The 14,520-nt window shown below is 48.4% G+C and overlaps 1 protein-coding gene across 2 annotated transcripts in view; it reads left to right on the top strand.

Moving 5' to 3' along the window:
• PDZD4 (PDZ domain containing 4) overlaps positions 1-13,791 on the top strand; it is a 56,643-nt gene extending 42,852 nt beyond the window's left edge. The window contains exons 7-9 of one of the 2 annotated variants that reach the window (XM_030192421.1): positions 5,636-5,677; positions 10,775-10,788; positions 12,252-13,791. In XM_030192421.1, the coding sequence (XP_030048281.1) occupies positions 5,636-5,677; positions 10,775-10,788; positions 12,252-13,791 (1,596 nt within the window). Of the gene's footprint in view, positions 1-5,635; positions 5,678-6,171; positions 6,178-10,774; positions 10,789-12,207 lie in introns of both variants that reach the window. The other variant, XM_030192420.1, reaches the window with a different exon arrangement.
• The last annotated feature ends 729 nt before the right edge of the window (positions 13,792-14,520 follow it).

The following is a 14,520-nucleotide window of genomic DNA, read 5'->3' as shown; positions in this document are numbered from 1 at the left end:
ATACCATGTAAAATGAGTTTATCTTATTGGGCAGACTGGATGGACCGTACAGGTCTTTATCTGCCGTCATGTACTATGTTACTATGATCCCTTCCTACCCCTCTTCATCTCACCCTTCCTCTGATCCTCTCCTCTAGCTCCCCTCTCCAGTCTCAAATCTCTCGTTCCAGATCCTGCAACTCCATCTCCCTTTTCCCTGCCCAGTCTCTGATCATGTCTGCTCCTCTTTGTATGCCCAATCATACCCTTACCATCACTGATCTTGCCTGTCTTCTTGTCCATACCCTCCTTCTTCCTTCTCTGAAGCAATCAGTGTGATCCCTTTACCCCTACTCAAAAATAAAAACAACTAAAAAAGAGAAGACAATAAATTAAGATACATAAAAAAGATGTTATTTATTTATTTGTTGCATTTGTATCCCACATTTTCCCACCTATTTGCAGGCTCAATGTGGCTTACATAGTGCCGTAGTGGCCAGGGCCGGTCTTAGGCAGAGGTGACCAAGGCGGCCGCAAAGGGCCCCGTGCTTAGGGGGGCCCCGCACAGTGCGCCTCAACTCTGCCTCACTCCGGCCGACTCCCGCTCAGATGACCGCATCATGATCCTGCTCGGCCACCGCCGCTCTGCTCCAGCCACGTTGCGGCACGGTGCCCACCCTCTGCTGAGCCCGCTGTCAGCAGCCTCCCTGGACCCCGACAGTTGCAGCGCCAGCGCGACGGCCCCGGCTCCCGACAGAGAGTTGCAGTGACGGCTCACCCCGTTTCACTTCCCGCTCAGTCCCGCCTTCTGATGAGGTATTTCCTGTTTGGCGGGCGGGAGTCACTGAGCGGGAAAGCTGTCTGGAGCCTGGTCGGAGGTGAGCCAGTGTGCGAGTGAGTGGGACTTAAAAATAAATAAAGACAGTCAAGTGGAGCTCGAGCTGGAGCAAGTTTGTGCCACTGCCATTCAACGGCAAGCCAGGTATGATGATAGCTTTTCTTATATGGAAGAAGGAAGTTTCAAACCCCTTTTGCGCCATTTTAAAGGTAAATACTATTACAGTAGTCTATTATTCTCCCATCAGTGATTAAGTCAAAATTCAGTGTTTTATGAAGGGCAGTAACAGGAAAAGATCAAGAGGTTAGCTAAAGTGGTGCGTGTATGAGAATTGGAACTACTAATTGTAGTGGACTTGAACTGAATTTCTGGGGAGGGGGAATTCATGATAGCATTGTGCTTATTATTTCAATCAGTTTTTTTGTACAAGTGGTACAATTTAGCTTCATTTGTCTTTATTTGAAATTTCATAAATAAAAAATTTTCTAAAAATGGAATAATCTTATCAATGGGGCGGAGCTAGGGTGGGGAGGGGCTAGGATGGGGCCCCACCAAATTGGTCTGCACAGGGCCCCGCACTTGCTAAGACTGGCCCTGGTAGTGGCAGTTGTATGAACAGATACAAAGTGAGGTTATAACAGACTAGTGATCAGAATTGATAGACATATTGGGGGTCAAGGGGAAGAGTAGGTTATGTCCAATATGAACATTTATATTGTTGTGTTGCGGGGTTAGGCATTTAGGTTGACTCGTTTGAGTATGCCTTTTTGAACAGGTAAGTCTTTAGGAGTTTCTGGAAGATTAAGAGGTCGTATGTTGTTTTCACAGCGGTCGGAAGCACGTTCCATAGTTGTGTACTTACATAAGAGAAGCTGGATGCATAGGTTGATTTGTATTTAAGTCCTTTGCAGCTTGGGTAGTGGAGATTTAGGTATGTTCGTGTTGATTTCGTTTTATTTTTGGTTGGTAGGTCTATGAGGTCTATCATGTATCCCGGGGCATTGCCGTAGATGATCTTGTGAACCAGGGTGCAGATTTTGAACGCAATACGTTCTTTGATTGGGAGCCAGTGTAACATACATAGAAGTGTAGTTTTTCTGGTAAAGGTTTGGCGCTTTTGAATCTTGTTTTTCCGAATATAAGCCTGGCTGTTGTGTTTTGAGCAGTTTGGAGTTTCTTTATGATTTGTTCTTTACATCCCACGTAGATACCGTTGCAGTAATCTAGATGGTTTAGTACCATGGATTGTACTAAGTTGCGAAATATTTCCCTCGGGAAGAAAGGTTTCACTCGTTTGAGCTTCCACATTGAGTTAAACATTTTCTTTGTTGTGGCTTTCACTTGGCTTTCCAGTGTGAGATTTCAGTTGATTGTAACTCTGAGAATTTTCAGGCTGGCAAAAGATTAGCAAAAGATTTTCAGGTCCAAGGGGCTTATACATTTAGCGGTCCCTATCTATAGATTTTAAATGGCGCTCTCCTGACAATGCTGCTGCAAATCTAACTGCCATGTCACTGTCTAGATCAGTGATGGGCAACCTTTTGAGCTTGGTGTGTCAAAATTCGCCAAAAAACCGAGCATAACTCGGGTGGTGTGTCACTTCGAGAAAAAAACCATAATTTCGCGATATTTATAGTTTAAATAACAAAAATGTATAATTGTAATATAAAACTGTATTTAATAAACCAAAAACTAATTATTTAACTTACCTACTTAGTGACTTCTTTGTTCATCTGTCAGTCGGTTTCTTTTGTTGGTCTTGATATTATTTAACTTGTGTGGGGTGCCGTGAACTAAGATAAGTGAGGGGGAGGGGGAATTCTTTAACTAATCTGCCTATTAGTGACTTTTTTGTTGCTGAATTTCATTGGCTAAATCTTCAATTGAAGGTTGGTATTTTGTACACTTCAAGCCCAAGCAAGCGCTACTAACTTCATCTGTCAATCTGTTTCTTTTGTTGGTTTTGATATTATTTAACGCTGAGAATAAGGTTTCACAAAAGTACGTAGAGGGAAAAATTGTGAGTAAAGCCATTGCTATATTTTTCAGGGTGCTAAAAGTGTCTGGTAATCGGTTCCAAGCACTCCAAATTTCCTGTTCGTAGTGGCACTCCTCTTGATTCTCCAAGCGGCACCTTTCCAGATTCTCAAGCTTTGACCTCAAGTCGACAAACACCTGAGCCCAGATGCTGTCTTGAAATTCTACAAGTTGCATCTCCAAATCATCAATTTGCATCCATTGGAAACCATTTAATTCCAAACTACTGTAGACTACTACATCAGGATACTTAATTATTTTCATGGTCTGTTCTAGGCTTCTAAATTGATTAAATCTATCACTGAATTGGTCAAGTAACGAGTCTAAAACATGCTGGTACTTTATATGCAAGGGTTCCATTTCATTTTGTATAGCTGCACTGGCCTTCTCAAAATACTTTTGTTACTCGAGGAAAATACTTATAAGTTTTAGTTTCTACATCTCGCTTGAAAATTTTAAGTTTACTTTCAAAAGCTTTTATGTATCCAAACATAACGTCAATACTTTTGCCAAAACCTTGTAACTTTAAGTTCAGTTCATTAATATGAACAGAGAGATCTGTAAAAAACATCAGGGTGTTGACCCACTTATCATCATTGAGCTGAGGAAAGTTTCCCAGATCCTTATCCTCAAGAAATACCTTAATTTCTTCAAAGCACTCCACAAAGCGCTCAAGAACTTTGCCTCGGCTCAGCCATCTTACATTATTGTACATCAGCAGTCCACTGTAGGTGGAATCAACCTCCAGTAAAAGTGCAGAAAATTCTCGCTTGTGAAGGGGGAGAGCAGCTATTAAATTAACTATTTTTGTAACAACTGACATTAAGTCGTTTAAGTCGGTGAATCCTGCCTTGGCAAATAAAGCCTCCTGATGGATAATACAATGAAAAGGCACAGTCGGATGTCCAATAGCTTCCGTAAACAATTTGACAAATCCAACTTTTTTCCCCACCATGTTTGGTGCCCCGTCTGTCGTCACTGACACAACTTTAGAGATATCAATGCTTAGGTCACGGAATGTTTGTATAACAACCTTACATATTTCGCTTCCTGATGTACTTGTTGGCACTGATACTAACTTTATCAACTCTTCTCTCATTGTGAGACCATCAGAATATCGACCAATAATGGCCAACTGAGCATGTGATGTGACATCAGTAGTTTCATCAAGAGAGATCGAAAAATATTTACAATTACTTATGTCTCTCTTTAATTGATGTTGTACATTTGTGTTCAGTCTCATTATTCGGTCTTTTATGATATTTCTACTGAGTGGTAACTCAGATATTCTCTTAATAATTGCATCTTTATTCTGCATATCGTGAAATAGAACTGGTGCACATCTTAGGAGAGTTTCTTTAATAAATTCTCCCTCACTGAGTGCTTTTCCATGCTGAGCTATGGAGTGAGCAATGCTCAAACTTGCAGATGTTAAATTTGTAGAACCTTTTACAAATTTAAGGATGGACTTAGATTGGCTCTTATAAAAGTGTAGCTGCCTGGAAATGTATTCCTTCCTTTCATCCTCACTTTTTTTCAAGAGCTGGGAATGATTAGTTTCAAAATGTCTATTTATATTCCACGTTCTGCTTACTACCGTTTCAGTACATAGAACGCAAAATGATCTGCCATTTTTTTCTATAATGCCATACATCTCGGTCCATGTCTCTTGAAAGGGTCGGCTACTGCTACTACCACTTCCTTTACTTAACCTTGGTTTTTTATTTTTTGGGTTCTCCATCAGGGGAGCAGAGACAGAAGATAGAATTATAGATAGCCTGTTAGCCCTGCAGGCAATTAGGGGTTAACTAGCCTAACTGACCACCTTATGTAAATTAAGATGGCTGCCGCTATTTCTAATGGCGGGAAACGGCACCCATAGCACATGCCCTCGCCTCTCCCAGCCTCCCCCTCACCTATCTCAGTAATGATGGTCAATTACAAATCCACGACACCCCAGAACAGTAGATTGGATGATGGTTGCTGGTAATGGTGATCACAGGGCCCTCAGAGATGCGTCCCCCACGGCATTCCGCTGCTCTCTGCTCCGCCGGCCGGAAGTGAGGTCAAAGATCCCCTAACGGCCGTGCAGGAGCCGGGGCAGAGGGAGCAGCAGGGAGGGAGCCAATAGGAGCGCACACGGCACCCCCCCAGTGGGTAAACATGCACCGGGGGGGGGTGATTTCGCCGGGGGGGAGGAGGTTGCGCTGCACCGGGGGGGGGGGGGGCGCATCGGCGATCCACCCCGGGTGTCAGCAAGGAACTCCGCTGCTTCTCTGTATGCGGCCACATGCGGCCGCGTGTCACCGAAAATGGCTAAGCGTGTCAGTACTGACACGCGTGTCATAGGTTCGCCATCAGGGGTCTAGATAGTACTAGGACAGAGGTAGGGCAGAATACCCAGCTATATATATAGCGGCAATATGTGACTGTCTATGGGAAAACATGATGTGACTTTAATCATGTGTTCCCAGAGAGGGTCACATAGAGCTAGGCAGTTTAAGCCAGAAAAATGGCTGTCCTGAATTAAACTAATTAGCAGTAAGAATAGCCAATGGCACTGTCCACATTATCCATATATTCAGTGTCGTCACCTATCTGTATAGTAGCACTGAAGATATGCACTGCTAATTGACCTGTGTATTTGTATAAAGTAAAATAAATTTTTTAACATGGCAGTCTATGTATAATTGATGCAGAATTGTCTTTCTGTAGAATCCACATCAGAGCTGCCGCAGGAAACTGGGGGCTGTGCATATAGACATAAAGGGAGGTGGAAAGATGGGAACAGGTAGAGAAGAAGAGAAAGGTACAGAAAAGAGGGCGAGGGAGGTAGATAGAAAGAGAATGTCATTCAGGTCTGAAACAGAAAAAACAGAGTTAGCAGTACAATATAGCAGTGACAGTAAATGAAGTTACGTACCTGTAACAGGGGTTCTCCGTGGACAGCAGGATAAGTCAGCCACACGCTGGTGACATCATCCAATGGACCCAGAAGTGGATTATGCTCTCCCAGAGCTCAGAGGGAAACCTTTGGAAGGCTCCCTCTGAGCACACCCACTATATAAGTTCCTGCTTGGCCCCTTCCCTTCCAGGTGTCTCCAGCTTGGTCCCACAGACTCATCTGTAGGAGAGGAGGGAGGGTCTGTGTGGTTGACTTATCCTGCTGTCCACGGAGAACCCCCAATACAGGTATGTAACTTCACTTTCTCCATGGATAAGCAGGATGAGTCAGCCACACACTGGTGACTCTCCAGCTGAGGGGTGAGAAGGGGCCTGATGTAATTTTTTGCCCATAGGAAGGGCTCCTTTGAGAGCCCGGTGTCCTGGTGAGGTAGGATGAGCCTGCGGGGGCAGAGAAAGTATCAAGCAAGGCATCGAGCTCTAGTTTTTGCTGAACTTTATTAACCAAACAATGAAAAACGGGTGCTGCACTTTATTAACCAAACAAAAGAATGTGCATTTTTTTTATATAGTACCAATATGACAACTTAGAATATAACAGTACCAAAATGATAAACTAGGCTCTAACCCATGTGGCAAAGAAGTGTACAGCACTAATGCCACCAAGAGGAACAGTACCAAACTGGCTGGTCAGTCAACATGCGCTTGGCAAGGGGAAAGAACACAAAGGGGAAAGAAATAACAAAATGTCTTACTTCGGGGCAGGCTGGTAGCTCAGGTCAGTGTCCCTGGGTCTTGTGGGGCCCCCCCAATGTGGTAACTGCCTGAGGACTGTTAGGCCAAACTCGTTTGTCGTCTGTAGAGGGTGGTCCAAACAGTAGTGTCTCGTGAAAGTGTGTATGGAGGACCAGGTTATCGCTCTGCAGAGGCCGAGTGCTGGTTGGCCAGTGAGATGGCCATGGCCCATTGCTGGTGCGCAGAGGCTTTGTTGGGAAAGGCTAGGCCTTCCTCCTCTGTCATGGAAACTGGAGATGGCGCTCAAGTGTACTGTGATTGAGGCAGGTTTGAGGCCTGCAGGTTGGGGCATGAGAAAGGGTTTACCCTCATGGCGGTACACCAGATCTGAAATCTTTTCCACTTGAGAGCGTAGGATTTTCTGGTAGAGGGCCGCCTGGCTGCAAGTAAGACCTCCGTGACATCTGGGGACATGTGGAATGGGGCCAGGGTTAGCCTTTCAACATCCACACCAAGAGGGCCAGGGTCCTCAGGTCAGGGTGTAGTGTGGTACCTTGGTCCTAAGTGATGAGGTCTGGTTGGCTCGGTAGGCGTACCGATGGTGTTGTTGCCTGGCATTGCAGGAAGGGAAACTATACTTGTCTGGGCCAGTAGGGCACAGTGAGGATGATGGTGGCCTTCTGGATGATCTCCTGTGAGTCACAAAGGCGTTATGGCTCAGTCTGAGCTGTGAGGGCCATTTGGAGCAGAATAGTGTGCACTTTGCATTGGCTTCACTGGCAAAGAAATCCACTGCTGGAGTGCGCCACCTGCGGAACAGCTGCTGTGCAATCACCGGGTGATGGGACCAGGGGCGTAGCCAGACTCCCAATTTTGGGTGGGCCTGAGCCTAAAGTGGGTGGGCATAAAAATCCCATCCAGCATCTCTCCCTCCACAACCCCCCCCCCCCCAGGCGACCAATAATTTCTCAATTACACCCTCCCCTCCTTCCCTTCATACTTTTTCAAATCTTCAGTGCTTCACTGTCAGCAAACAGTGACTCATACCCGCTGCTCTCACCAGTCCAGAGCCTTCCCTCTGACCTGGTACCACTATCATGGAAACAGGAAGTTACATCAGAGGGAAGGCTCTGAACTGGCACGAGCTGCGGGTATGAGTCGCTGTTTGCGAAACATTGAAAAACTGAAAAGGTACAGAGAGGTTGGGTGGTTGACAGATGCCAAAATGCCTTTGGAGGAGGGGAGGGAGAGATGCTGGGAGTCTTCTGCTGACAAGGCTTGAGGCTCGCCAGCCACATCAGAGTTGTGCTACTTATGGGTGGGCCTGAGCCTAAAGTGGGTGGGCCTATGCCCACCCAGGCCCACCTGTGGCTACGCCACTGGATGGGACCATTATATGGAAATCTAGCTTCTGGCTGAGGCTGTCCACCAGTGTGTTGTGGAGTCCTGGCAGGTAGATGGCTTGTAGGAGGCACTGTTTGGAGAGGGCAAATGTCCAGATCCTGCATGCTTCCCTGCAAAGGGACCAGAAGCCCATGCCACCCTGTTTGTTGATATAAAATGGCAACCTAGTTGTCTGTTCAGAGCAGGATGGTTTTACTGGAGATCCAGGGAGAGAAGGCCCAGAGTGCATTCCCAATGTATCCAAGCTCCAGTAGGTTGATGTGGTGTTTTGTTTCAGAGGGGGGCCAGGTGTCTTTGGTTTGGAGGTGGAGGAGGTGGGCTCCCCATCCAAGCTTGAAGGCATCTGTGGTGACTGTGAGCTGGTGTTGAGGTTGTTGGAGGGATTTGCCTTTGTAGGTGTTGTGGTTTCGCCACCACCTGAAAACCTCGTGAGAAGATTGGTGATTAGATGGGACAGTGGCTGGTTGTGCTGGTTCCATCTTCTCTGGCAGTACCACTGGAGTGGTTACTTGTATAGCTTGCTAGGGTACAACATGAATTGATGCTGCCAAGTGTCCTAGAAGACACAGGTGGGTCCGTGCCAACACCCTTTTGGAGGCTGCGATGCACTGTGCTAAGTGTGATATTGCTTGTCCTCCCAGGTAGAGTAGGAAGACCATGCTGCGTTGTGTGCAGATTTTGCTACCACTGCCACACACTTGATGCAAAGGAGAGCCAAAAGAGAGGACTCAGTATTGGCAGTGTTGGCTCAAGACAACGAAACGTAGAAACTTCTTGTGGGATTTGTGGATTAGAATGTGAGTGTATGCGTCCTGGAGGTCCAGGGAGGATAGCCAATCGTTCTTCCAGATCAGAGGGAGGATGGTTCCCAATGAGTGCATTCAGAACTTTTCCCTCAGGATGCATTTGTTGAGGTCTAGGAGGTCCAGGATGGGTATGAATCCACCTGTCTTTAGGATAAGGAAATAGCGAGAGTAGAACCCTTGGTTGAGCTCCTCTGGGTGAACAGGCTTGATGGCTTCCACTTGGAGGAGGGCCTGGTCTCCTTGCAAATGAGATGGGTCAGAGGCTCCAGGGTCTGGCGTCTGGGTGGAGGCCTGGGTGCTGGGAGGGAGTGGAATCTGATCCGGTACCCATGTCATATGATGCTGAAGACCCACTTGTCTGTCATTATCTGTCTCCAGAATTCGATGAAGAGGGAGAGGCGGCCACCCACTGGTGGGGATACTGCCAGTCTGGAGTCAAAAGTTGGAGCCCCCTTTTGAAGTTGTGGCGGGGTTTGGTTTCTGGTGCTTTCGTTCCCTTGGATGTTGCCTTTGTTGGTAGGTTGTATTGTAGGCTTGAGGTTTCTAGTGGCTGGAGTGCTACTTTGAGGGGCTGTCTTAATGCCTCACATTGTGTGTGTGTGTGGTAATGTCTGGTTTGTTGTCTTCGTGATGGGGTGGGCCATACCAGACCGTCAGTAGAGTTTGCAAGGTGGTGCAGTGGTCTTTCATGGTGTTAACTGTCTCTGATTTTATCCCCGAATAGATTCTCCCCCGAGCAAGGGCGTCAGCAAGGCGTTCATGTGTATCCTCGTGGAGTCCAGAGGCCCCAAGCCATGCCATGCGTCTTGCTGCTGTGGCGACTCCAGCTGTCCGGGGAAAGGTTTCAAAGGCACCGAAGGCCGCTCTGATCATGTGTTTTCCCTCTTCTTCCATATCTCAGAGGATGGTAGAGAAGTGGGTTTTTGTGTCCAGTAGAAGGGAGGACAGGGTCGTCTCAATTCTCTTTCTGAGTGCATCATTGTAGAGGATAAGTTGGAAGAGGTGGGAGTTGATTTTGGTATTCAGCATGGTTCCATGGTACACTTTCTTGCCAATGGTGTCCAGGAATTTCAGATCCTTTCCTGGGGAGGGGGGGGTCACTGGTGTGGGTTGTGGAGTTTTTCAGGGCAGATTCCACAATAACGGATTGGTGAGGGAGTTGCGGCTTGTCAAAGCCAGGGCAGGCGAGGACTTGGTACTTGAGGTCTAGTCTCTATGATACGGCAGACCCCAGGAATGGAGTCTGCCAGATTTTATCTCGGTAGTCCAAGAGGAGCTTGTAGACTGGCATCGCCATCCCGGATTTTGGTATGTCTCATTGTGCTGGTCCAGGGTCTCAGCTGGAGCGAGTGCGAGGTTGGTTGCTACCTTTTGGAGGAACTTCCAATAGGTTAAATCCTCTGGAGATGAGGCCTGTTGCGGTGTTTGGGGGGGTCGGATCAGTGAGGATGCCCGACCAGTCCTGGGCTGTGGTAAAGTGGAGGTCCTCCCCATCTGAGGCTGAACAGTCCAAGGTGGATGCTTTGCTCTCCTGGTCTGAGGGGTAGTCCTCCGAGGAAGATGGTTGTCAGGGGGATACCCCTTCAGGAGCTCTTGGCACTGTCAGCAAGGGGTCCACATGGTTTGTGAGTCCCAGGTGCGGTTGTGAAGCTGTGGACAGGAAGGAGAGCTGTGTAATGAGCTGGCTAAAGAGATTACGAAGCTGCTGGTGTGGTTGGTGGAAAGGTTGTGACTTCCTGGAATCCTGAGTGTGGTGCTCCCATTACCGGTGGGCCTGGTAGGGATGGCTCCTGAGGGGCCCTGCAGTGACAGTGGTGAGGAGGAAGAGGAGGAGGTAGTTCTGCAGCGTTTTTTTCACTCAGAGTACCTGGGGGTGCTCTGGTGAGCTGAAGGGGATTGTCTCCTCTTACCCTTACCAAGCCTTGGGTTGCTGGTGTGGGTTGGCCCTTTGTGGGCGGAGTCATCAGTTCCAGAGGGTGTGCTAGAGCGTCGGTCTTTAGCAGCATGGGAGGTCGATCCGGGCCATGCAGCTGCAGGATGATCTTTTGTATATGATTGTCTCCTGATGCAGGGGCCGGTGCTGCAGTTCACATGTTTGAGGGCGTTGCTATCTTGGGGATCCGTGGTTCTGGAGCTGCCATCGGAAGCAGGACTGAGGCCGCATCACACTGGCTGTGAGTCGGAGTCAGCATCAGCCTGGGAGCTGTGGCCTGCGAGAGAGAAGCCTGAAGCAGTGTCTGCATGGGAAGTGTGAGAGCAGGAGTTGGCCCAGATAATGACACAGCTTCAGAGTGCCAGGTTGGGGCTGGCATTGATGCAGGAGCCGCTGTGGAATGCAGGTCTGACTCTTGTCCCACATGAGTTTGGGTTGGCGCTGGGATGTTTCAGGGAGGGGGTGGTCCAAGCCAGTCTCAGCCCCCATTTGAGTCGGGAGGGAGCGTCATGGCAGTGGCTGAGGTGGATGGTTGCTCCTGGCCTTGAGAGAGGGCCAGGGCTCTTTTTCCCTTCTTCTTCTTCAGGGTCTTGGCTGGGAGTTCCTTTGTTTTCTCAATGAGGAAGTCCTTCAGCGCATGCAGTCAGTGCTTGTGGGCCCAGGGTGACATCTGGAGGCACAGGGGGCAGGTGGCCATGAGGTGAGCCATGCTCAGGCTTCGGACGCACACCTCATGGGCGTCGGTCATGCTCATTTTCTTCTTGCATCTGGGGCAATTCTTGAACCCCTTGGTTGCGCTGTGATCTTTTTGTGAAGGGTCCGACATGGTCATAGAAAGAAGAGCAGATAGATCTGTCCGTGAAGCCAGGTGGATGAGGTAAACTGGAAGGGAAGGGCCATGCAGGGACTTATATAGTGGGCAAGTAATGCATGCTCAGAGGGAGCCTTTCAAAGGTTTTCCTCTGAGCTCTGGGAGAGCATAATCCACTTCTGGGTTCATCAGCTGACGTCACCAGTGTGTGGCTGACTCATCCTGCTTGTCCATGGAGAACCATCATTCCACATTCCCTGCTTCTGCTCATTATTTCTGACATGTCTATCACTTAGAGAAAGGCTAGCAAACAGCAGCAAGACAGTAACTGTCCTGAGAAGCCACATAGTCCCCCCTCCTCAGCTCATTACTACTGCAACTTCATTTTCAAGGTGGCATCTTTTCTGTAATCATTACCAACTTCATCTGCTTGCCTCCTTGGGTTGTGAGAGCAAAGTACTACAGCTTTGCAGGCTTCAGGCCAAGATACTGTCAGAAGAAAAGTAAGACTCAGTTAATCTCTCCCAACTCATACTTTCCCTTCCCCTCCAGTAAATCCTGGAAAAGGGGAGATGTAGAGAGGATTTCACATATGTGTTCCCTCTTGGCTGTAAGGTCATAAACACTCATGCAACATGAACCAGACAGATATTAAATTGTGTCAGAAGTCATCCAGTATACATTTTAATATAATTATAGTTGTTCCCAGAGTGGCAAGTATGTCTCAGTATTCTAAACCCTGTTTCCTTCTATCTTTTAGGGTGAGGATGACCAGGGACTGCATGGTGCAATGACAGCATTGAGCAACAGCCAGGAGCTGGACAGCGGTGTGGGACGGACAGATGAGAGCACACGTAATGAGGAGAGCTCTGAGCATGATCTGCTGGGTGATGACCCCACCAGTGCTAGCACTACCAATGCTACCAACACACCCGGCAGCCAGCGTCGGCTCCACCTCAAGGGTGGTGGTGGAGAGGCATTGCAGAGTCGTGATTTCCATTTTAGCATGGATTCGCTGCTGGCTGCTGATGCTGGACTGACTGATGAGGCATATGAGCGCTACCGTGAGCTTCTGGAGATCAAATGCCATCTGGAGAACGGCAATGAGCTGGGATCCCTGTTCCGCCGAGGCCGAGCCCTTGATGTGAACCGTAATGAGAGCTTGGGCCATGAGGTAGCCATGCTGGAGGAGGAGCTGCGCCACCTAGAGTTCAAGTGCCGCAACATCTTGCGAGCACAAAAGATGCAGCAGTTGCGAGAGCGCTGTATGAAGGCCTGGCTGTTAGAGGAGGAAGGCCTGTATGACTTTGGGGGTAGCACAGCTGGAGGCCCACAAGCACATGAGCTCTCTGACATCACTGAGCTGCCAGAGAGGTCTGATCGGGACAGCACCAGTGCCTATAACACTGGGGAGAGCTGCCGCAGCACCCCACTAGTAACAGAACCCACACCAGAGAGTCCACTTAGGAGAGTGACTGACACCATCTTTCGCCACAGCCCAGAAAGAGCCATCTCAAACACAAATCTCAACTGGGCTCCACAAAAGGCCTCACTCCCATACCCAGGGAGCCCTGAGGGGAGTCCAGCCAAATTCCGCTGCTCGATCTCCCGTGGAGATGGGGAAGGACGCCGGCACTCTGAAGAGCGGATTCGTCGCAGCCCCAAAGTAGCCCATGCAGGAGCCCTAGAACGGGCAAGCAGGGAGGCGAGCCCTTACTTGTCTAGGCGCCACCGTTCCACCAATGGGCAAGGCCAGTTGGGTGAGCGCTACCAGAGCTGTCTGCAGCTAGCACACCAGCAGTCTCTGGAGGACCTGGAACAGGCTCCCATGAGTTTGGTCAGCATGTGCAAAGACTCTCTGAGCACTTCTAAAGTTCCCCCACAGCCTGAGCCTCGCATGGAATGGAAAGTAAAGGTGCGCAGTGATGGCACACGGTATGTAGCCAAGCGACCTGTCCGGGACCGCCTTCTTAAGGCTCGAGCCATGAAAATCAAAGAGGAGAGAAGTGGAATGACTACTGATGATGACGCGGTGAGTGAGATGAAGATGGGGCGCTACTGGAGCAAGGAAGAACGTAAACGACACCTGATGCGGGCGCGGGAGCAGCGGAAACGGCGGGAATTCATGATGCAGAGTCGTCTGGACTGCTTGAGGGAGCAACAAGGTGCAGAGGGCAAGCCAGAGCTCAGTATCATCAGTCTCAGCCACCGCAAGACCATGAAAAAGCGCAATAGGAAGATCCTGGACAACTGGATTACCATCCAGGAGATGCTGGCTCATGGCAGCCGGTCGGCTGATGGCAAGAGGATCTACAACCCTCTTCTCTCAGTGACTACTGTGTGAGTTGTCTGGACCTTCCACCCAAGCTGAGGCACAGAAGATCATTACCTTTAAGGAATGTCAGAAGTGAATGTTCATTGTTCCACCATCTTAACGCCTTTCTGAATGCCAGAGAGTGGAAGGGCATATCAGTTCAACTTACAAGCTGTAACTCACAAATAAACTTTGTCAGGGCCTAGATTTTCAACTTTTTTAGAATTTAAATAAAGCTGTCAGGTGAGACCCTCCCATCTGGAACTGGTTTGCAAGAATCCCTTTTGGATTTCCCATTGACTCATAGAGGATGGTGCTCACTGAACGAACAAAAGGAAGATTGGATTGGGGTGGGAAGGTTAGTCTCTAAGCACAATATTCAAGACTGTCAACAATAGCAGTCCAGCAGTCATAGACTGCAAAAGATGGGTGGCATATGTAAGACCCTTTCTTTTCCTCTTTCTCCTTCGCTGCCACTTCCCATTACTTGTTAATGCTCTTCTGCCTAAAAGAAGACTTGTCATCAGATACATTGGGACTTTCTTGAGCATTGCGCTAAATGCCTAAGACTTTAGACTCTCCATTAGGAGATTTCACAGCTCAGCACAGTTGTCCTTTTAGCTGTTGATTTTGGGTTTTTGTTGGTGCTTGCAATATAGATGTCAGATTTTTTTTCTAATTAATTTTGTCTGATCATTGCTGCTGAGGGTTTGGGGTTTGTAGGGAGGGATGGGAGGGGTGAAGATGGGGGAATATCCA

The sequence above is a fragment of the Microcaecilia unicolor genome, chromosome 2, assembly GCF_901765095.1.
Source record: "Microcaecilia unicolor chromosome 2, aMicUni1.1, whole genome shotgun sequence".
NCBI lineage: Eukaryota > Metazoa > Chordata > Amphibia > Gymnophiona > Siphonopidae > Microcaecilia > Microcaecilia unicolor.
The sequence above is the reverse complement of the archived record's forward strand: the minus strand, read 5'-3'. Positions and strand labels throughout refer to the sequence as shown.